Source organism: Cheilinus undulatus, linkage group 3 (genome assembly GCF_018320785.1).
Source record: "Cheilinus undulatus linkage group 3, ASM1832078v1, whole genome shotgun sequence".
In the NCBI taxonomy this organism is placed as follows: Eukaryota; Metazoa; Chordata; class Actinopteri; order Labriformes; family Labridae; genus Cheilinus; species Cheilinus undulatus.
In genome coordinates, this window is record NC_054867.1 from 13,339,446 (window position 1) to 13,363,032 (window position 23,587).

General features: G+C 38.4%; 2 protein-coding genes across 2 annotated transcripts in view; both read left to right on the forward strand.

The window, feature by feature from the left end:
• The first annotated feature begins 5,724 nt into the window (after positions 1-5,724).
• cstf1 (cleavage stimulation factor, 3' pre-RNA, subunit 1) lies at positions 5,725-15,541 on the forward strand. The gene is made up of 6 exons (XM_041817475.1): positions 5,725-5,862; positions 6,165-6,361; positions 6,446-6,723; positions 6,811-7,008; positions 7,198-7,588; positions 14,802-15,541. The coding sequence occupies exons 2-6, from the start codon at positions 6,193-6,195 to the stop codon at positions 15,059-15,061; spliced, it is 1,296 nt and encodes a 431-aa protein (XP_041673409.1). The 5' UTR covers positions 5,725-5,862; positions 6,165-6,192; the 3' UTR covers positions 15,062-15,541.
• Positions 15,542-16,371: 830 nt separating this feature from the next.
• cass4 (Cas scaffold protein family member 4) overlaps positions 16,372-23,587 on the forward strand; it is a 29,378-nt gene continuing 22,162 nt past the window's right edge. Inside the window, exon 1 of the mRNA XM_041778915.1 lies at positions 16,372-16,501. Within this exon, the coding sequence (XP_041634849.1) occupies positions 16,499-16,501 (3 nt within the window). The 5' untranslated portion in view covers positions 16,372-16,498. The remainder of the gene's footprint in view (positions 16,502-23,587) is intronic.

Genomic DNA, 23,587 nt, shown 5'->3' on the forward strand with positions numbered 1-23,587 from the left:
GTACTGAGAAACTATACTTGGAGGCTGGCAGGAAAAGGTTCAGGAAATGTTGGGTTGAAAACTTGGACATTGTAGTTTAAACACAAAGGAGAGCAGAGCAAGGCACAACCTTACACTTTCTGGATTTGGTTCAATAATTTTAAGAATATTTAAGTTACATCGATCGCATTGTTATGATACCAGCATACACATCACTGCCACAAATTAACTCTGGAATTTTGTTTTTAGGTTTAACCCTGAAAATTGCAAAAGTGACTGAAGTGAAATGTTTCAGCTAACTGCTTAGACAGGGTTATTTATAGCATGAGTAGACTTGGTTGAACACTTGCCAGAAAAGTTAGTTTAAACACAATTAATTGAAAAAAGATGACAAAATAAAAAATAAAGATGATGTATGTGAAAATGTATCTTAAAATGTATTTTAAATATACATATTCTTATTCTTATCCTTATATTTATGTGGTCATAAATTGATATAAAATAATAGTTAAATATAATATAATGATATGATATGAAACGAACAGTTTTAATGCTATGACATTTCTATTTTCTATTCTTTTATCCATAGGTGGAACGAGGGCATGACTTATGGGGCTAAAGTCCTGATTGTTGTCATTAAAGCCCTGAATCTTTTGGGTTGGTTAAAAGTACATCACATACCTATACTATGAATAATAAATGCAAAAAGGAATATGTGATAAAGAACTGGGCCTTACTGATCACAAAATTTGATTTTTAAAGCCGAACACATATTTTTAAAAATATGATCTTTTTACTATTAACAACTTATGCACTCACTGCAGTATAAATGTACTTTAACATTGTTCTGAAAAATACAATTTTCAGCATTTTTGTGAATAAATAAATATCTATAACCCCATTTTTTGTTTTTTATGTCCTTTGTTTGGAAATGCATGATTCTTATTGTGCATTTTTGCACCAAATTCCTATCCTACCTATGCAGAGTAGCTTAAAAAACGACATATCAGACATTTCTAGGAGGCAGAAGTGAAAAGTGTTGAACTTAAACAAGGTATTTCATTCTTTTAGAATGAGAACGACCCTTTTAGTGCAGTTAGTCAGAGAAAAAAAAAATATGTAAGCACTGAGGATTTTTTTTTAGGTTGTATTGGATCATTTTTGTCAAAATTATGTATTGATTTGTTGCCTTTTTTTAATATAATTTTGTGTTTTAAATCACATTAAAGTGGTGCATACAACTACCTGATAAGCAAACAATTTTGGACGAAGCAGCTCCCTGAACCGTCCTTTATTACAGCGTAGCCCCAGATATTTAACATGTCTGGCTCCATCCCTGCTCTTATCCTTGGGCAACATGAGTGGAGTTAGTAGTTAGTAACATTTTACAGCAAACCCCACTGTAAGAAGTTTTAATTTAGCCTATCTAACGCTGGCTGTGAGGCAGTTACATGTTTCAAATCAGTGCTATGTCTTAGACAACAAGATGGTGATTTAAGTGATATATGACTGGATTATTTTACAACTCAGTAAGTGTAAAACAAGTGTGTTAAAGAAATGTACTTTCATGAGGAAAAAATACGCTCCCCAAAAAACCTCCACCAAAATATTCAAAAGTGATGAAAATTAGTGGGTGATACCCTGCTGGTGTTGTGGTTATGACCAGAAACTCATTCCTCCTAAAAATGTTTAACACCCTAAAAGGTCCATGTTACATTTACCCTGCATTAATTCACTTCTCATAAATTTCAGGAGTTTAGTGCATGGAGGAAAACAGAACAAAAGCAAACAATGAACTACAAGAAGTGAAGTCCATAGTAGTAAGAGTCATGGTGATACATCCCTGTGTAGTGGTCTGTTCTAATATCACAGTCCTAATGTTTGGTGTATTGTAAAAATCAGATCTACTACAGCTAGGTTAGATATATTCTGTTTTTTTTGTACATAATAAACCTTTGGAATATCCCTACTCTTAACACCTTTGATGTAGGTGATGTTTCCCAGACGTTTATTCACTTATTGAACAGCGTGCCATTGTGTGGGATTGACCGTGCAATCATCAGATGACATCTGCTCAAAGAAAACAAATAGTTTTATTTCATTTCACTGCTAGACTCAAGCTCGTCTCCAAGGCAACTGCAGGCTGACTGAGAGAATGCTTTCTGTTGACATGGTAACAAGGCACCTCCTACCACACGTTTTACAGCGTCCACAGACGGCTCATAGTCCTGCAGGGTGGGAGAATATTTCAGGCATGCTTACATGTTTAACTGAAATAATGATATGTTTTAAATCTAAAGGTTCTAAAGTCTATGTTGATTTTTTCACAGATGTTTCCCTTATAAAAGTGAGCAAGCACTTAATGTTACTGATAGATGATATTTTGGCAGTGTTACTCTGGTTACCAGGATACAAGGTTGAGTCAAGTTCCACAGCTGATAGTCCGGAACGACTAGAGACCAAGAAAATGTGTTTTGCTACACCTACTGGCCTCACAGATGCTGTTTCTCAGTAATGTTCAAACAACTTTTTAATCCCAAACATGAAGTTATTTCTCCATGTGGATATGACTGACAAACATGAGGCCAAACATTTTGATAACTGTTTGTAAGATGACAGAATTTCTTAAAAATCCTCTGAAAGCAAAAGCCATGTTAAAGAATTAAAACTTTAATACATCTTAAATCCCTTCGGACAAGAATCTCTTCACTGCTCTGTCAGATAATACCTTATTTTATAACAAGTCGCCGTCCTCTGCACAGCCATAACCTCAGACTGAAGGCACCCTGGAGTAATTTCAAAGTTTACTTCATTGGTGTTTGAATGGGTCCCTTGATGCACAAGTGCACATGTATAATGACTAATAACAGAGGTATCATTTGAATAGGCCTGTTACTCTAACAGGCTCAACTACCATTCATCTGAATATATTATACTACATTTTAGTCTTTCTTGCCAGCATTTAAACTGATGAGCCACATCGCAGAAGGTGGCAACTGAGAGACTGTGTGTGGGTGGGCGCTGAATGCTGGAGGCCTACATCCACTTGCATGTTCAGCTATGTCTTTTTGAAGCTAAAGAATAGCAGTCTCATGCCCCACATTTGTCTTCAGCATCACTAGCATTAACAGCTCTACTTCCAACTGACAATACTGAGTATTTATCAGTCATTATTAATGAGAAATGATGGTATAATCCTCTCCATATCCCTCAGTGAGATTGTTTATAGGGGTAGCTTGGTAATGACCATTTTCAGGGGTAGTAATTATGTGTTTTACATGCAAACATCCTGATTTTAGGAATATCATTTGGAATATTTAGCATCAAACATGTCAAAAAAAGAATATTGTGCTGTTTGAACACCTAATTTTGGTTTCTGAACATAATTTCTTGGTATAAAAGGTGGCAGCTGGTTTGGATAGGAGCCTACATTGAACATTACACTTACACTATATTGCCAAAAGTATTGACTCACCTGCCTTAACTGGCATATGAACTTACGTGACATCCCATAGGGTTTAATATGACATCAGTCCACTCTTTGCACCTATAACAGCTTCAACTCTTCTGGGAAGGCTTTCCATAAGGTTTAGGAGTGTGTTTATGGGAATTTTTGACCATTCTTCTAGAGATGCATTTGTGAGGTCACACACTGATGTTGGATGAGAAGGCCTGGCTCTGAGTCTCCCCTCTAATTCATCCCAAAAGTGTTCTTTCGGGTTGAGGTGAGGACTCTGTGCAGGCCAGTCAAGTTCAACCACACCAAACTCTCTCATCCATGTCTTTATGGACCTTGCTTTGTGCACTGGTGCACAGTCATGTTGGAACAGGAAGGAGGAAGGGGCCATCCCCAAACTGTTCCCACAAAGTTGGGAGCATGGAATTGTCCAAAATCTCTTGGTATGCTGAAGCATTCAGAGTTGGCGACCTTCAGAAAGTTGGCGACCTCTGCGCAGTATGCGCCTCAGCATCCACTGACCCCGCTCTGTCGTTTTACGTGGCCTACCACTTTGTGGCTGAGTTGCTGTCGTTCCCGATCGCTTCCACTTTGTTATAATACCACTGACAGTTGACTGTGGAATATTTAGGAGCAAGGAAATTTCACCACTGGACTTATTGCACAGGTGGCATCCTATCACAGTACAATGCTGGAATTAACTGAGCTCCTGAGAGTGACCCGTTCTTTCACAAATGTTTGTATAAACAGTCTGCATGCAGGTGCTTGATTGTATACACCTGTGGCCATGGAAGTGATTGGAACACCTGATTTCAATTATTTGGATGGGTGAGTGAATACTTTTGGCAATATAGTGTATATTCAAAAATCTATACAGTGTCATGGTCAGGCAAACAGGTGGGTTTCTCCAGTCAACACAATAGGCCAAAGAACATTAAACATGAAAACAAGATAATGCTCATAAACATTTTAATAGATTTATAAGCACAAACGTACTTTAGTACTGACTCCTATGTAGCTCACAAAAAGCCTGATCAAAGCCTGAGCAGAGGCTGATTGCTCTTCTTTCTTTATAACTTTGAGATGCTGTGCATGTGCACCCTCTGCTGGGTCATCAGAGTAAGTTTACAAAGCTGGTGTAATGTCTCATATGTTTAGAAATTCTTTACAAGTTCAGGGGAATTGGACAATCATTAAAGATTTAACATTTAAGTAAGGGAAAACCATTATTCTCTTTACTTTCTCTTTGACTGGTCACACTCTATATTTGTGTCAGTAATTATAACAAAAAATGTCCCAAAAATAGAAATCATACAGTGTGACAAGAGTTTGTGATATTTGGAGGACCAGTTTATCTGAAATACTGGGGAAGAAAGGTTTGTGTTTAAATAAATAGAACACACAACTCAGAAACACCAATGAGATATTGCTGAAAGCAGTTTATATTCATATCTTACAACTCAACACTGGGTTTTCTGTATATTTTGTCTTTTTCAAACTATTTTTTTGTCAATCAAGGCAAGAAAACAGCTGGAAGCCCCTTTTGTAAGTATCTTGGTGACATGGCAACACTCCTGAAAATGTAAAAATAACACTGGAGATGTTTGCCATAACATAAAAGACAAACTCAAACAGAATTAAACCTACCTTCCCTTGCATAGGCTTAGTTAAAAGCTCTATGCACGGAGCTGACCCTGTCTGTGAGTGGGAAAAAAATATGTTACTAAATTTTGAAATTTAGAAAAGAAAAAACAATGTCCAAAGCTGACACCCACCAATATATGCAAGCCTCGCTAAAAATGTCAATAAATGACAGTAGGCCAATGCATCGTTTTTCTTCTGAGACTCGTTCAAAACAAGACAGAGCATCAGCCAGGAGAAAGAAAAAAAGAATGGAAAAAAAAGAAATTTTGCACTGTAATGTCTGAACCAAATAAATGTTATTAGCTATTCAATGCACCCTCTGATAGGACTATTTTGTAAATTAGCTAAAAGCAAAAAACAAAACAAAAAAATAACAGTTATAACAATTTATTAAAGGAAATTCGCCAAAGAGCATAACATTAGTCGCTACTTCTCCGGATTATAGTTATTGCATTTAACTGTCTTTTGGCCCATTTCCATATGTAAGCAGGATATATATCGACACTGAAAGCGCTCATTTCAAACTAACTACAATAGATTGATTATTTGCCCCCATTGTGAAAACAGTCACTTGGCACTAGCTTGGCCACTTCATGCACACGGCGCTGTCGCACTCCGCAGTGTTTTTCAGCTGTGACGTAAGACGCATTTACGTGCAACGTAACTCACGTTAGGTCTGGAAGCGCCATTGAAAGTTTGCAGTGGATCTGTATAATTTTTTAACTGTTTTGCGCGCAATAAATACAACAGAATCAATCTGTCTTGTTCTGCATTGTTGAACGGTACGTCCAGCCCTATTGGAGGTTTAATCTGTGCTTTAAATGCTGTTATTTTGCTCTGACTTAAGTAGCAACAAAGCTAACGTTAGCAATGCTAAACACAAGCTCCATTCATTTGTTGTAGCTGGCCACAGGTAACGGCGTGTTTGAAACACTAGTTATACACAGCTACAGATCAAGTGTTTGCTTTAATACTTTACTAACTTCATACTTAAATTACTCTGTAATCACGTTAAACGGTCACATGTAAACTGCAGCTAACGTGAAAGTAAGATAAAGTGTCACCACTGTGTCTGTCTTTACAGCTTAGGTGTCTGGTTAAACTGATCCGTCATGTATCGCCCCAAACCTACACTGAAAGACCGTCAGCACCTGTACAAGTTGATCATCAGCCAGCTGCTCTATGATGGATACACAAACATCGCCAATAGTCTAATCAATGAGGTCAAACCACAAAGTGTAGTGTCGCCTTCAGAGCAGCTGATGCAGCTGGCAAAGATAGGTAAGACCTGTCTACAGTGGGTTTTTTTTTCTTGCATATTGCAGCTATGTGTGAGGGTATACTTATAAAAATACCTTTTTACAGGGATGGAGAATGATGACAGTGCAGTTCAGTATGCAATTGGACGCTCAGATACTGTAGCCCCTGGTGTGGGTATCGATCTGGAATTTGATGCAGATGTCCAGACCATGTCTCCAGAGGCATCAGAGTATGAAACCTGCTATGTAACATCTCACAAGGGTCCGTGCCGTGTTGCTTCATACAGCCGTGATGGCCAACTGATTGCTACTGGTTCTGCTGATGCTTCTATCAAGATCCTGGATACTGAACGCATGCTGGCCAAGAGTGCCATGCCTATTGAGGTGAGACAGATTTGAGGCTAGAGCTCTCTTGTTTTTTTCCCAACTAGCAGACATTTATTAAAATGTTTTATGCCTTTCATCCACCAGGTGATGATGAATGAGACAGCACAGCAAAACATGGAGAACCACCCTGTGATTCGAACACTGTATGACCATGTAGATGAAGTCACCTGCCTCGCCTTCCATCCAACGGAACAAATTCTAGCCTCTGGCTCCAGAGATTACACGCTCAAACTATTCGACTACTCAAAGCCCTCCGCAAAAAGAGCATTCAAATATATACAGGTATTATATTCAAAATGTGCCTATTTTTACATGATGTTTGTATTTTTGTCATAGGAAATTTGTTTTTGAAGGTGGCCCAGCTGGACAGGAATGGATTAAGTTGAAACTGAGAGGGTAGAGAGTTGTAGAGAACAGTAATGATAGGTACCATTCTGGAGTCTAATCCTGTCTTAAACCATTCTCCTACAGGAAGCAGAAATGCTGCGTTCCATCTCCTTTCACCCATCGGGAGACTTCTTGCTGGTAGGAACGCAGCACCCCACCCTCCGCCTCTACGATGTCAACACCTTCCAGTGCTTTGTGTCCTGCAACCCTCTCGACCAGCACACAGACACCATCAGTGGTGTTAGCTACAACCCCTCTGCCAACAGCTATGTCACCTGCAGCAAGGATGGCAGCATCAAGCTGTGGGACGGTGTCTCCAACCGCTGCGTTACCACCTTCGAGAAGGCCCACGATGGGGCTGAGGTCTGCTCAGCCATCTTCTCCAAGAACTCAAAATACATCCTGTCCAGCGGCAAAGATTCTGTGGTTAAACTTTGGGAGATCTCTACAGGCAGGACACTGGTCAAGTACACAGGTAAGCAGAATGTGTATTGCTCAAACTTAGGATGTTTCTAGCTGACTAATGTCCTAGTTGGTTAAATTGACATTCAGACTGTCTGGCAAGTCTAAATGAAAGTATAAACTCAGAAAACAGTCATAACTGGACTTAATTTATTTAAAAAAATTTAACTTTTTTGTCCCATAGCCCTGGTGCTACAGATGTTGACAATCATGTTGCACAGAACAAAAAACCTGTACCACATTATATAAAATGTTTGTTACAACTCTAAAACCAACATTTAACCAAAATAAATGCTAAGTAAATGAATGTACTTGAAAAACAAAACCAAAACAGCCAATCATTGTTAAGAATTTTGGGGTGCAGCCGAGAAGAAAGACACTGACGCTTCATTTCAACATTCAGACAAAAAACAAGCAAACTGCTGGAAGCTGACTAACTTTATAGAAGTGTTGCGGTTTGAAGATAATTAGAACAATATGATCTGGAAATCAGACCTTGAGACAAATTAGACAGAGGAGCAAATGAGCTCCATTCAAGCTTCTATTTGCTGCTGTAGACCTTTTGTTTGTATTCATCCATTTTTTTAACTTTAGGCAGGACCAACTGACAGCTGAAGTCTTAATCTGAGTTCATCTTATTTACTTAAACTTTAATGTGTGCTAGAGACTGAAGTGTGTTTCTTTGTTCATCCGTAAACTGTGTTTCAAAGACTGAGTGTTATGTCTATACATTTATATGTTGGTATTGATCTGCTAAATTTAACTTGTAAACATCCTCATATTGTATAAACCCCGATTTTGAGCATTCCTAGTTAAACTAAGCTAAGAAATAGTGTTTTATGTTCTTATGTGGGCCTTTTTAATGGATTTCTTGCAGGCCAGTTTAAAAGGACCAAGGGCCACAGTTGGCCCATAGGCCATAGCGTGGACACCCTATATATATTTACTGATAGTACAATCTACAATTATGTATGGACGGCCACAGTTAGTTGGTTGTTAGTGAGAGGACAGAGCGATCAGTCTGCGCTAACGTCTAATTAAAGATTAATGTACAAAACGACACATTTCTCTCCAGTAATATCGTAGCTGATATTTGGTTAACAAGCTAATATGCGTCTAAATGTACTGTAGCATACAGGTCCGATATGACACCGGCAGACAGACGGTGGTTCTAGCTCTCTACAAGGCTTTTGTTAAATTGCACACTCCTGCTCCAGATGTGGTTAAACATCACTCCGTTTGCAGGGCTGTATGTCAACTTTCTTGCTCACAGCACTGGTGTTACAGAAGTTAATAGTCTTGTAGCACAAGACAAAAAATCTTGTAGTTCTTGTAGTGCAATACATACATATACATCTGTCACATCTCTGAAACTCACAATTGTCTTTGGGGATACTGTAAAATAACCTGCTACTATGTTCCTGTCTAAAACAAGCAGAACAAAAAATAAATCACATTTACATAGCAGAAATGTCAAAATCTTCAAATGAGTGAAAGGTTTCTTAATTTTTTGAGCATGCTATTGCTGATGTACAGTAAAATACACAAAAAATTTGGAAAATATTACAGTCTGCCACTGTTAGTAAATGATAACATCATCTGCAGACATTTCTCTGTAATTTCACATTGTGGTTTTGTCAGTGTCTGTAAAAGGGCAATGATGCAAGTGTGTGTTGAGTAAGCTTTCTTCATTTGTAATAGTAATTTGATCAGAGATATATAGCTAATACTTTATAACCTGTTGTAATGTGGGATACATTTTCACCACAGATAATAACTAATTTCCTGTCTATAAACATAAATTTACAATACTAGTCAAGTAGTTGTGATCAAGGAATATACTTTTTTTAATCCCTCAAGGGGAAATTAAATTTTTACACTTTGCTGATGAGACATGCTGCTCTCTTATAGGCTGAAATACATGCACATATATAAACTACACTGCCTGGCCAAAAACAAAAATGTCGCCACCAAAAAAAGGTCACACACTCTAATATTTCGTTGGACCGCCTTTAGCTTTGATTACAGCACGCATTCGCTGTGGCATTGTTTCGATAAGCTTCTGCAATGTCACAAGATTTATTTCCATCCAGTGTTGCATTAATTTTAATATTGATGATGGGAGAGTCTGAACATTGTGCAAAGCCTTCTCCAGCACATCCCAAAGATTCTCAATGGGGTTAAGGTCTGGACTCTGTGGTGACCAATCCATGTGTGAAAATGATGTCTCGTGCTCCCTCAACCACTCTTTCAGAATTTGAGTCTGATGAATCCCGGCATTGTCATCTTGGAATATGCCCATGCCATTAGGGAAGAAAAAATCCATTGTTTAAGAAATAAGAAGTTACTCATTGCATCATCTGGGGTTAAATAACTTGTTGCCAACTGAAAGATAATCTCCCATGCAGTAATTATCCAGTAGGAGGCTCGTACCTATTTGCTTAGTTAAATCCAGGTGGTGACTTTTTTTTGGGCCAGGCAGTGTATATTGGCATGGATTAATGGAGGGATATCATATTGAAGAACTGCACATAATAGAGTGCCCAATGGTTGGGGGCCTGGTGCCTTGCTCAGACAGTGCCCTGACACTTTTCTAGCCTTTAGACTAATTCCCAGGTTTGGCTCAACTGGGACTTGAGCCAGAAATTATCCTGTTCCCCACTCAAGTGTCTACAGACTTGGCTAAAACCTATGAAATAGGATAAGAATCAGAAAATGTAACACTTAAAAAATCTTGCAAAATGTGTGGCATATTAAGCCAGACATAGTAAGTATTATGGTGTGAATGTTATCATTATAGATCCCACCACAGTGTATTTGGACTAAACATCTTTGATACACTTCAGAAAACCTTAAGCCCCAATAACGCCTTCCTACTCTGTGTAGTGAGTTAATTCTTGTATTACCACTCAACATTTAAGTTTGACTCAGCTCCTCATCTCATTTCTACCTGCTACTTCTTAGACCCTCTTATCTAACCTCATCTGTCTTACCTCCATTCTGGTCTCAGAGGTACACATTTTAGCTTGATCCTGCCAAGGTCATCTGTTTTCTTCACTGACACATTATGTGCTTACTCAGCTGGTTTTCCTCATCAGTAGTTTTGACTATTAATGTTGCCCCAAAAAGACTCAACTCCATACCATTTCCATGACAGGTGGGCTGCATCCGATAGAGGCTTGCTGTTGAAAGCATAAAGCTTCAAAGTGATAGAAAGAAACCAATGTGCTACTTGCAGGCTTTAAACATTAGTAAAAGGGGGCTGTCAAACCGGATGGTCCACTGCAACACATGAGTTTTCACTTATTACAACTGAGGCTATTTCCACTTGCTAATAAATGTCAAGTTTAGTTTTATCCAGAGCAAATCAAGAACTTACCACTGTAAGTGGTAATGTCTCACCTTCAGTGACATCCTTATTCTGTCACGTTTGGGCTAACTAGTTTTACAGTGCCATCTTTTTTACTTTGGTGTGTTCTGAACAGACGGACCTTTTCTCTAGCTTATATAGCTAGATTTTCCCCCCAGGTCTCAAACATACTGTCATGTTTCATTTAAACTTCTCTTAAAATGCATAAGCAAGAGCTTTAGCTCGAAAATAAGGCAAATTGTAAACATGAGTCATCTAAGACAAGACATTACAAACTAGCTCACTGAACTCTTATTAGCTCGAGTACACAGCTAGCTAAAGTTTTATTTTATTATACTTTATCCTGTACACCTAAGTTAATTAAATAATTATTTGATAGCAAACTAAACTTAAAATGGTCATAGAAAATAGAATTTTAATTAATAATTTTCTGTTATCTCTTGATTCCCAGTTTTTAATAGTGGCTCTGTTTGATCATACCAATATTAGACAACTGTCTGTTATCTGTAATTTCCATACAAAGCATTTATAAACCCAGATGTGAGCAGAGGATGTTTCAGGTTTTGTGTTCCAGACAGTGTGAACTTGTGGTTTTTCTTAGTAAATCTATCTGTGGCAGACACGTAATAGATCATACTTCAGTGATATTTCAGGCAGGCAGACAGAGGTTTACAAATTTATGGTCAGATTGATTCGATATGATGTCTTAAATATGTTTTATGTAGAACTCCACCTCTAACATCCATGTGCAGTGTCTCAACCTATAATTGAACCATTAACATACATAATACAATAGGAAAAAACAATAATTTTAAGATAAATACGTTTAAAAAAAAAAACAAAAAGAAGAAGAAGAAAGAAGAAAAAATAACCTGCGAGTTTACTTGTCAATAGAGTCCATAGTTGAAAAGGCAGTCAAGAATGAAAATCTGAGGCACTGTGATGTAGTAAACAAAAATCCTCTATTGAACAGGGATGTCTACACCAAGGTTATTATAGCTGACTCTAACTAAATGATTCAAACTAGAATGTGAAAATCATTTTAGTTAATTGAAACTAAATAAAAACTAAGCTTAACCAAAAAACAAAAACTGTATAGTGCGCTTACAAAACTAACTAAAATGAAATAAAATTAGAGAAAAATATCCTTAATTTTAGTCTTTGGCACAACCATACTGACTGGCACCTACACTCAGCTTTGGGGAGTGTAAAATGGCCTGATTTAATTGGTTAAGACATCACACAGATTTTTCTCAAAGATTTATTTTTGGTCTTTTTGCCTTTATTGGATAGGACAGTGGATAGAGTCGGAACAGGGAGGAGAGCAAGGAGAGACATGCAGGAAATAGTGCCATGGGCTGGATTTGAACCTGGGTCGCGCCTTAACCACTCGACTACCGGCGCGCCATCACACAGATTTTTATGTCTGGAGTTGTATTCAAACATCATCTTTACATAAATAAATGATAAATGAAGAGAATATGTTTCTTAAAAATGTTTGATGGTTACTTGGCCCTGACATGTATCCAAAAAAACAAAAAGTAAATGAAGCTACTAAAAACTAAACTAAAACGAAGCATTTTTGCAAAATGAAAACTAAACAAGCAAACCACCAGTAAAAACCAATTTAAACTAAACTGAAACTGAACAGAGAAAGTAAAAACGGAATAAAAACTGATGAAAAATCCAAAACTTTTATAACCTTGGTCTACACATTTTGACTCCAAAGAGTCTTCATCAGGACAGGTGAAGAACAGGTGTTTAATATGCACTTCTTCCCACTCCTTTTCAAAAAGAAGTCATTTCATCTGACACTATTGTCTGTCTTGTTTATCTTGTGTAAAATTATTTCGATTTGTTTATATTTTTGCATGGCCATTTTGCCCTTTTTTTACATAATCGAAATAAATTTGACATTTCGACAAATAAAAAAACCTAAAAAATACAAATGAGGGGTCGTGGTAAAGTCATGTGACAAAGGTCACCACAGCATTGAACAGAGATAAACCACAACAGAAAACTTTAATAAGTACAAAACACATTCTAGTAGTGAAACAAAATGTTCATACTAATGTACAGACTAAAAAGTCTAGTGAGAGTAGCCACCACATAACATCAATATAGTGGCACCAAATGACCCTAAGGCCAATTATATGTGCAATTAAACAGACGATAATTGCTAAAAATATCACTTACACGTCTGAGAGTGTACATGATAGTATACATCATCATCATCATCAACCCTTATTTGAATCTCGAGGATCATTGAGGTTTTCCTCATTTACAATGATGTCGAGTTACAGGATAATAATAAAAACAATAAAATTAAAACACTACTACCAGCAAAAATACATGTAAATAATAATAATGAATAAAGTACAGTTACAGATTAAGAGAAACAATCACAAACTGTTGTCAAATGATTCGAAATAATCAACTCAAATTGTCTAGGGGAAATGAGAGTAACAATCTTAAGCATGTGTTGTAAAAGATTCCACATGTTTGGAGCACAAAAGCTAAAAGCAGATTTTCCCTGATCAGAGTGAACACGCAGAACCTTAAGCATTAAACAGTCAGTAGAGCGAGTTTGGTAAGGTCCAGATGACCAGTTTAACACTGATGTTATAAAGGATGGTGTACGTCCAAGAAAAGATTTATAAATGAAGAGATACAGGTGTTTATCACGCCTCTGTGCCAGAGAGGACCAACCAACTTTGTGATACAGAACACAGTGATGAGGGTTATAAGGGTCTCTGTTATAAATATAAGAGCAGAGTGATAAACTGAGTCCAGTGATTTTAGAGTAGAAGCAGCAGCATGTCTATATACAATATTGCCATAGTCTAGCACTGACATAAAGACTGCCTCAATAACACTTTTCCTACAGTTAAAAGGGAAGTTGGACCTATTTCTGTAGAAGAAACCAAGTTTCTGACGGAGTTTGCTAACAAGGTAGTCAATGTGGTATTTAAATTTAAGTGTTTCATCAAGCCAAATCCCAAGATATTTATAAACGCTTACTCTTTCAATAATTGTTCCATCCAGTGTGGATGAATGTAGACAGTTAAGAGGCACATCTTTTGCTCTGAAAAAAGCATACATTTTGTTTTGTTACAATTAAGAACAAGTTTAAGGCTTACAAGAGCATTTTGAAGGATATCAAAGGACGTTTGTAATTTCTCGACAACAAGCTGAACAGAATCAGCAAAACAATACAAAATCATATCATCTGCATACAAATGGATATTGCAATCATTTAAGAAAGACACTATTTTTATATATATATATATATATAATAGCACAGAATATAAAGCACTCACGTCCTAAAATTAACAATAGCTGGAACCCATCTTAGATGTCATCTCAGATTTTCAGTTTTGTCCTCTCATCCTAAAGAGCATCTGATCCTGGTCTCAAAGTTTAAGACATTTTTGACCCCGTGTAGCTCTCCTCTTTCTTAGAAGTAACACAAAACTGGTTGGACACCCCTAGACCAATACTTCATTAACCCTTCACCCTGTGATGTCATCCCAGCATTCAGTCCTATTGGGTAGCGGTCTGGCATAGGAACCTATCTGGACTTGGCAAAATTTGTCCCCTCTTCCTTTAAAAGCTGCAAAATGTATCCGATCATCAGGGCATTTCCTGTGCACACCCCTCCTCTGGTCAACCCACAGATTCACAGCCAGATTCAGGTCACAGCTCTGCCCTGACCAGTCCAAAATTGTAAATTTCTTCTGGTGAAGCCATTTTGGTTTTGGAAGGTTTTGTGACAGAACTGTGGGTGCAGCGTCATGATTTGGGGCATGCTTCACTGTAGGTAAGGTGTTCTCTTTCTCATGTTCCACATATACAGGTGCAGGACTGAGTGGCCGGCAGATGCATCGTACACAAGGTGTGTTTAACCACACAGAGGACTACGTCCTGCTGCCAGATGAGCGCACCATCAGCCTGTGTTGCTGGGACTCACGCACAGCAGAGAGGAAAAACCTGCTTTCTTTGGGACACAACAACATCGTCCGCTGCATCGTCCACTCCCCCACCAATCCCGGCTTCATGACCTGCAGCGACGACTTTAGGGCTCGCTTCTGGTACCGCCGCACCACCACAGACTGAGACACATCCGACTGTCATGTTTCTTTGATTCTTCAACATTTCCCCCTCAGCTCTTCTTCTTGAGAACCAAACAGGATACCAGACAAGTCCCCGTGACATCAGTGAACATGCAATTTTCTCCAAAATGTTCCATTGTCATTCATTGAATTTTTGATTAACTTCTATTCTGTGAAATATGTTGGGCAGTACCTCTGTTAGCCACTACTTCATCTGACGAAATTTGTATTTCTGAATCTCTTCTCTTCCTCTTTTGTTAACCAATCTGTGAGACATTGTGAGACTCTGAACTTCTATCCGGTTCATGAATGTCTGACCTTTAAAACTTCTTCCACTGATTTGACACTTCACTTCTTCACAATTCTCAGTAGGAAGCTGTTAGTGACAGCAGAGTTGGTTTGTTGCCTTTTTCACTTTTATATTTTGTCTTTGTCCTTCGTTGTAACTCAGATTTTTATTAAACAATTAATAAGAAGAAGAAGCCTCTTGTATGCATTTCCAGATGAAAGTCCCCCTCAGAGCTCATAACCACAGCTTTACTCATATGTTGCAGTTATTTTAAGACCACAGTTGTTGCTGCAAAAACTGAGCAACCAGCGAGGAGCACAAATGGGCAATGATAGACCACAAAACATGCATAATGCCAATGTCATTGTAGAGAGATATCTGTTTTCATATTCTCCTCTCTGGTTTACGCACCTAGCAATAAATAGAAACATTAAGAAGGAACTTACTCCTGATATTTTGACTTAAATACTACTTGAGTAAAAAAAAATTTAATGTGCGTGGTGACCTGCTGGAAAATTAAAGAACTGAAAGATTTGACTCTGGCGTGAACCCCAAGACTGGAAGGTCACCCTTACTCCATCACTCCCACATTCCCCAACCCCCAACACAACTCTCCCAGACGCTGCCGTCTGTGTTGTCCAGACAACAACAAGCAAAGCAGTAAGAATTTCTGCTTCAAACAAACCACCTCCCCACTCAAACAAGCCTCATCAATCAGTCACGGATCGAGGAATATTTCATAGAAAAGAGGAAGCAAGATAAAATGCATTGACAAAAATTCCCCTCAGTTAGTTGGAAAAGCAAAATAACGCAGCAGATGTACTTCTGCTTTATCAGAAAGATGGTGGGTGAAAGAAAGAAGCTGAAAAAAGAAGTGATAGGGTTGGCAGCTGCAGAGAAGGGGGGGGGGTCACTCCAGCCAATGGGGCTGCAGTTAAGTAGCTCTGTCTATGACACAGTGCTCTATTTCCCCGCCCAGTGTGTAAAACAGTCTGGATCTCAGTGACAGCACAGACAATATGCTTGAGAGACGCAGAGGAGTACACCCCCAAGAGTTTTCACACACTCATTGTTGAGATGGTTCACTGAAACGGACCCTCTGTGGACGGACTTATTTTTCTGAGTGGCACTGGATACAACTATAAAACAAACATGGTGAGAACTGCTGCAATACCCTTCTTTAAAACAGACATAATACACTTTTTTCTGTTCTTCAGTCACCTTCCAGTCTAACTTCAACTCACTGATGCTTTTTGTATCTGTTGTGTATTGCTGCCCATTCAGAGGAATGTCTCTATAGACATCATGCTTGGATTTCACATTAACTTGCGGTGTCAGCTACCACCTATTTCTACTCACAGACCCTCTGACCTGCTCCACTGTGGGCTGTAACCTGAGAAGGCTGATCCTGACACAGAGCTGAGAGTGAAACTTTACAAGCCTCATTAACAAGCCTTTAGGAGTGAGAAAGTTGCATAGGCTCATCACAATTAATAGGGATGCAGATGCTTGCGATTTATTTATGTGACTCTGTGCATACATATGTTAGGTTAACAGTCATGATGCTTCAAAGCTTGCGAACATTTCTACTGTGTTGTTTCAACTGAGGGATCTGCTGATTGAATCTCTGGTTTGGTGTCCAGATTTGCCTTATAAGACCCCACATTCTCTGTCCATCTTGAGAATGATTTTGCCTTGATGATGCTTGTATTAGTGCTGAATTTGAAATTTGATAACTCTTAGTGAACTTGTGTAAACCTGTCCTAAGCCTGACAAAGACATTATCGGTGGATGTGAGTATTCGCACCAGCTTGTTGGCTGAAGTTAGTGTTTGTTAAAGGATCCCCAGAGTGCTTTAAGGTAGCCAACATCAGATGGAGAAAAGATTAAACCTAGTCCAAAAAGAATACGTGCATTTCCACTGCACAAACTTTGTTAAATAAATATGAATCTTTGGAACTTCAGAGGAACTCAGCAGAGGAACTCAGTATATGTTTGCATTGAATAAGTCAGACTAGAACACTATTTTGACCCGGGCATTGATAGATAAATGCACAGCATGACAGCGGTCATTCTCATCTGCCTTCAGACATCACTGTAAGCCAGAGAGATAGTTTCTATGCATTTGTGCTACAACTAAAGCTGTGAAATTTGTCCATGTTTTCAATGTTTCACATGCAACCAAGTCTCAGCTTGCTAACATGTTGGTAAAGTTAGCCTAACAGGAAAAAGTTTGATAGTAACTCGTACAAAGGGGGGCATATTGCCACCCACCATGATAGAGGTGGACATGCTCCTGTCAGTAAACTGAGTTGTGCAGTTGTTGTCCTGTTGTGCATTTACAGTGGGACAAGATGTAACTGTAGCTTGACTTGACCATGCATGTGAAACTACTAAAGTGTGTTGCTACCACATGGGTGAGGCTTGCAGCTCAAAACATTTCTGTTTGGTCAAATACTTGCAGGATGTTGGCACGGACTGTGCTGCAGCCTTTTACACAGACTGTGCTGCAGCCTTTTACACATTATAACTGCAGCAAAATCAAAACTGCAAACCAAACAGCTAAATCGTCCCAGGTTGTAAAGGAAGCAGAGGCAACAGACTCACAGAAAAAAGAAAATCCTGGACCTGCTTGAAAATGTACTTCAGCTGAATTAAGTTTTGTCAGCTCAAGTTAACAATTAAAAGGGCTCACTTTTTTAGGGGTGCATTGTGACTAACTCCCTTTCCTGCATTTACACCACCAGTGCCTTGGATCAAAACACCCTTTTTACATGCAAACAGACGTTTGTGCTTATTTTGCCCAATGTGAAATATTAAGTTGAGCTTATTGCATTCATATGGTAAATGATATACTTTTAGAAGGTTAAACCACAGATTCAATTAGCTTATTTCCCTCTGCACTTATTGGAAGTTTTATTTTGAAAGGTTTTGTAGCATGTATGTCTGTTCTGAGATGCACGGTGTCTCAGATGAACGGTCTGCAGCCAGACTGCCTTGAATAGATGCCAAGATGTAGTAGCCCAACTTTGACTAATGGTGTCTTCACATTAACCTTGCAAAGTAAATGGATTGGCCAGATTTCATGTCTGTCATCAGGCAAATCCATCTTGAAACAACTGTGCTAGGTCTGTGAGTGGAATGGACCAATCAGTGTCATTTGATGAGAAGAAGGCAGAAACTATGGGTGGCGTTAGATGCACCACAAGCCAGTGTACAATGACTGCCAGTGGAACAATAAGCCTGATGCAGCTACAGCAGCAGTTTTATTAAAACTGGGCATTTCTTTAATGAAAGAAGAGCAAAGAATTGCACTGAAAGCTCATTTTTGTTCTCCTGAACTGCTGCAGCATGGGTTTGATTACCAACTGGCTCCAGTAATTGCTTGCAATTGTGGCAAGCACACTTGCTGGAGCTGCAAGACAGAAAGTTTGTCCAATCATCCTCTGAGATTTTTCTCAAAAGTTCTGCCCTTCCTCATCACTTTGTAAGGGCTAATGTTGAGATGGATGTGAAATATATCCCATGCAGTTTCTTTATAAAACAGTCTGACACATCAGGCTAAAGATGGATTTATTTGGACATTTTCAGGGCAGCAATATGTGTGTGAATGCAAGCAGCTGATTTCTAAACTTCAACTTTACCTGGAATATTTCCTGCTTTCCCCCTAGCAAAACCTCCATGTCAAATAAGGGTTATCGGTTGTGTGAATGCAGCAGGATATAATCAGGCACACAGAAAGGTGTCCAAAGCTGGACAACCAGTGCAATCACTAGCATACATTGAAGCTGATTTTTGCTCTTTCCTGCCTGCAACTACAGTATGTTTTTACATGACATTCATTAAGGCAAAAGCTGTCATATAGAACTGTCTGCAAAGGTCTGAAAAGTCAGTTTTTATGCCTTGCACCTCTTGTCTGGCAGGTACAGGCTCTGATTTTAGGGTGCATCTGTGTAAAGGCTACTCAGAAAAAGTTAAGGCCAGCCTGGTTTAAAATTTCTGCCCAGTTCCAGGAGTGCATTTGTAAATAATCTTCAGAACTGATTTATTTGATGAAAGTGTTCAGAATAACTTGGGTAATCAGTTAAAATTTGTGAATGTTTCTCTCATTTTTTGGCCCAGTCATCGGTTGGTATAGGAGTCCTCAGTGGAAAAATGCCTTAAAAGCTTCAACATGATTAATGTTGATAGCACTGCATGATCTTCCCAGGTCCTATCTGCTGTCCACAGTAGAGAGAAAGGATATGCATCACCATGACATTTTCCCATGACATGCAAATCTGAGTCTGAGCTCGTCTTATTCATTGCTTCTGCAAAAACACTGACTAGGTCGATGACGGCCAGCTTGAGCAATTTCATTTCCGGTTCATACGCTTTGTTTCATATGGGAATTTAGACCTTTTATAGTCACAGAGAACTATTTTGGGATGTCTGTGTTGTTGCTGTCAGTCTTTATCATCTGAGAGCAGAAGTCATGAGGCTCACACAGCGTGGAGAAGTATCCAGCAGCATCCTCATTTTCAGAGGTCTAATTCAACATCTGTCCTTCACATTATCCAGCAGCTATCAAAGTGTTTACAAGTGCTGAGGATTATTCATCTACCCCATGTTTCATTCTGTCAGAGAAAAATTTAAAGGATATTATCCAGCTGGACTAAAGACTCCTGTCTTAACTCCTCAGAGCAGGTGAACAGAAAACATTCAACTGAGGCCTGGATGAGTGGATTAGTGAGGTAGTGATAAACATTACATATGAAACATTGCAGCATTTCAGGGAGTTTCCATAACTATTTCATTGTGCATTCAAAGGAAGCAGGTTAAGCCACATTTCTTATTAGGCTCTATGATGAAATCTATGAATTTATTACACTTTCAAATGAACCAATGATAAATGCCTATATGTAATGTTAAAGGTGTTGAGTGTGGTTATAAACACAGATAATAATTGCCCATCTCTGCACTTTCTGATGACTCTATAGGCTCTATGTGGGTTTTATGCTTGACCTCATTTCCTTACTAAGGCCTGGTAGCTTTCTGTTTAGTTTATTTACATGTGTGTGGGTGTTATTGATCCTCACCCAATATAACCTCAAATCCCCACTTTCTGCTGCAAATAGAGATTCTACTTTGGATTGGATCTCTCTTTGTGGTTTGAAAGACACCTTGAAATCTCCTTAAAAACAACTGCATGCAAATCAACATCATTAGATTGCAATCTTGCTGCCAAAAAAAGAGAAAAAATAATGTAAACATGGTGGAACGCTTTATAACACACAGTGTCAACAGTATAAGAGTGTAAAAGTTCCTTCTTGGCTTGACTTCAGTTTGATAATGCTGCCATTTGTGAGTGTTGAGTAATGATACTTAAAAATATAATGTGACATGTAAATATGACTGCATTTAAAAAGGTACCTTGTTGTAGAGATGTTCAAATACCAGTTTTTTCTTCCTGATACTGATTCTGAAACCAAGGTGCTGGGTATCAGCCGATACCAAGTACCGATCTGATACCAGTGTGAACTTTCTGGACTGACTGTGCAGACTAGCAAATTATTTTAGACCTACATTTGACGCAGAACATGGCTCAACAAATACAATCATAATATACATCATCTGTGTGACCCTAAAGTTATTTTTCTGCTGAAAATTGAGTTTTACTGCTAAATATTAAAATAGCAATAATCCAGGGGGCTGCATCACAGGCTGTCTTTATCTCCCTCCATTATGCTCTAGTTGGGCAGCATGATGGGATTACGTTAAATATCAGGTTTACTGGTGCTGATTTAATCGTAAAGTCCCCAAAAGTCACACGAGTTCTGGGCGCGCAGAAAATGCTGCCCTAAGGGATTCAGAGGCATCAATAGTGTCAATGGAAAGGCACAACGGCTTCAAGAGGAATAACAAAAAAGTTATTTAACTTTTGATAAACTGTGTCACTTCTTGTTGTGTACGACAGTGCTGGTCTGGAAGGTGTTTCAACAATCACATTCAGAGAAAAGCTGTCATGCAGCCACCATTCTTTGCTGCTGCAGTGGATCCTCTGGTTCCTCTTTGCTGCTCTAAAACAGTAGCTCATGCATGCTGTGTTTTCCAGCAGCTAAGAAAAACTGATTTCCAGTTCATAGCGCTGACATTTAGCTTGGCTAAACAAAGCAAAATATGAAGTTAAACCAAACAGTATCGAGTTGGTGCATAAATTTGTGTACTTGCCGATACCAGTACTTGCATTTTAAGCAGAATCAGTGACTGGTACTAGAATTGGATTCAGAACAACTCTGCCTTGTTATGTCATGTGCTGAGAAAAGTAACACTTTGGAGTAATTTTGTGTTACCAAAATAATAAAACCCTTTCACAACTTTTTGCATGTCTGGAATTTTGTCCAGATGACAACCGTATGACTACCTTTCAGTGTCGACTCGATTGTCATTCTGCAGTCTCATCCCATAATCTGTAACTCTGCAGCCTAATAACAGCTATGTGGTTAAACCTTTACATCTCTTTACCAAACTCACAATCAGACAGTAAACTGGGTAGAGAAATGCAGTATTAGAAACAGCTGTTTCAATGAAAGCATACCACATTTGCTCTTAAACTTGTTTCATCTTGACGTTCTTGTCCCTTTCTTCCAAATATTCAACCTAATGGGTATATTTAATCAGTACATGCTGTCCTCTTTTTAGTTGAATGTGCAAGCTTAGCATGGGGATTGACACAGCTGTGTTCTTCTGTTGGTACGCAGGTACCAGCCACAGGTGATTCTGATGTTTTTTATCTGTACGGCAAATTTTCCCAGTATAATTACTTTAATGGAAAAGTAAATTAAAATGAAAGGACTTGACTATTGTACTCAAGTAAAAGTACACTTACTCTGGTTAAAACTGATTTAATCACTGTTCAGTAAACCTACTAAAGTAAAAGTTGAAAGTGTTTAATTCAAAGTTTACTTTAAGTACTGAGTAGCCAAGTTGTACGGTAAAATTTGATCTTTCCTTATTTGCAAGATCAACGAGAGACCAGATCTCAAACCAGGTTGTTCAGGTTAAGTCACACCTCTATAGTAAAGTACACAGCAAAATTGACAGTGTTAATTAAACTCATAAAGAGCTAAATTTAACAATTTAAACATGTCCATATTTGTCCAACCTACATATAGTTGAACTACACTTTTTAAGTGTTAAAGAATTAGAGCTGCAGTAATTCTTGAAGATCTGGCAAGGTGGGTCTCATCTGGCAAGAATCAAGCAGAGAGTCACCCTCACAGCAAGGTAATACATTCTGATTAAGAATATGAACTTTGCACCCTGTTGGAGCACCTAAAGTCACAGGCTGTAAGCCTAATTCAGTGGATAACTTCACTCATGGTGAAAATGTGACTCACACCAAAAACACTGTACAACAGGTAACATCTGAATACAACTAAACACTCTGCCCAAGCGCATGATGGGGAACTCTGTCAGCCCACACATCCCCCCAGATATATACTCGCAGTGGGCAGAGTATAGATGCATTTACTTTCTACTGAGTTGAACTGGTGACATCTCATCTGTTTGACAGATTTGGTTACCACCATCAATCACATTTTTTCCCCATTCTGATGCTCAGTATGAACTTCAGCGCATTGCTTTGACCATGTCTACATGCCTAAATGCATTAGTTTCTGCCATGTGATTGTAAGCATTAATTAGCTATTGAACAGGTGTACCTAATGAAGTATTCAGTGAATGTATCACAAAAAAATTATAAAAAAAAAACCTTTTAGGTTGTCGTTTTGCAAGAATCTGCTTCCACAGCACTGCTACATAGCATCACAGGTCGTCAGGATGCATTTAAGATTTCAGAGTTACTGCATATGTGAAAATGTCTTAAATACAGTTTATAAGATGGGAGGTTTTGCCATAATAGATGAGTGTTATAGGATTATGTTATCAAAAATAATTATAGATCAAAAGCAGTCTTTCATTTTAAAGTGTATAATGACTCATATTTAAATAACATTAAGGTAAATTTGGCTCAGATGTTGATTCAGGTGGGAGAAAAAGCCGCCCACACTGAAGTTACTATTTACTCTTTAACCTGAGTCAAAACGCTCATATGCAATCTCCACATCCATTATGGCCTTTAAACTGACAGAGACACAGGTACAGCAAAAATGAGGCCAAGTAATGAATATATATTAGCTGTGAAAAGGCAGACAATGAGGAAGTGCGAGTATAAATACAAGCAGAGTGTGAGGGTGAGAT

Bases quoted from the DNA above. Each gene is read 5' to 3' on its own strand.
- cstf1 (XM_041817475.1), top strand. From the start codon at position 6,193: ATGTATCGCCCCAAACCTACACTGAAAGACCGTCAGCACCTGTACAAG. The intron at 6,362-6,445 runs GTAAGACCTGTC...ACCTTTTTACAG, and splicing joins GATGCAGCTGGCAAAGATAG to GGATGGAGAATGATGACAGT. The intron at 7,589-14,801 runs GTAAGCAGAATG...CCACATATACAG, and splicing joins GACACTGGTCAAGTACACAG to GTGCAGGACTGAGTGGCCGG.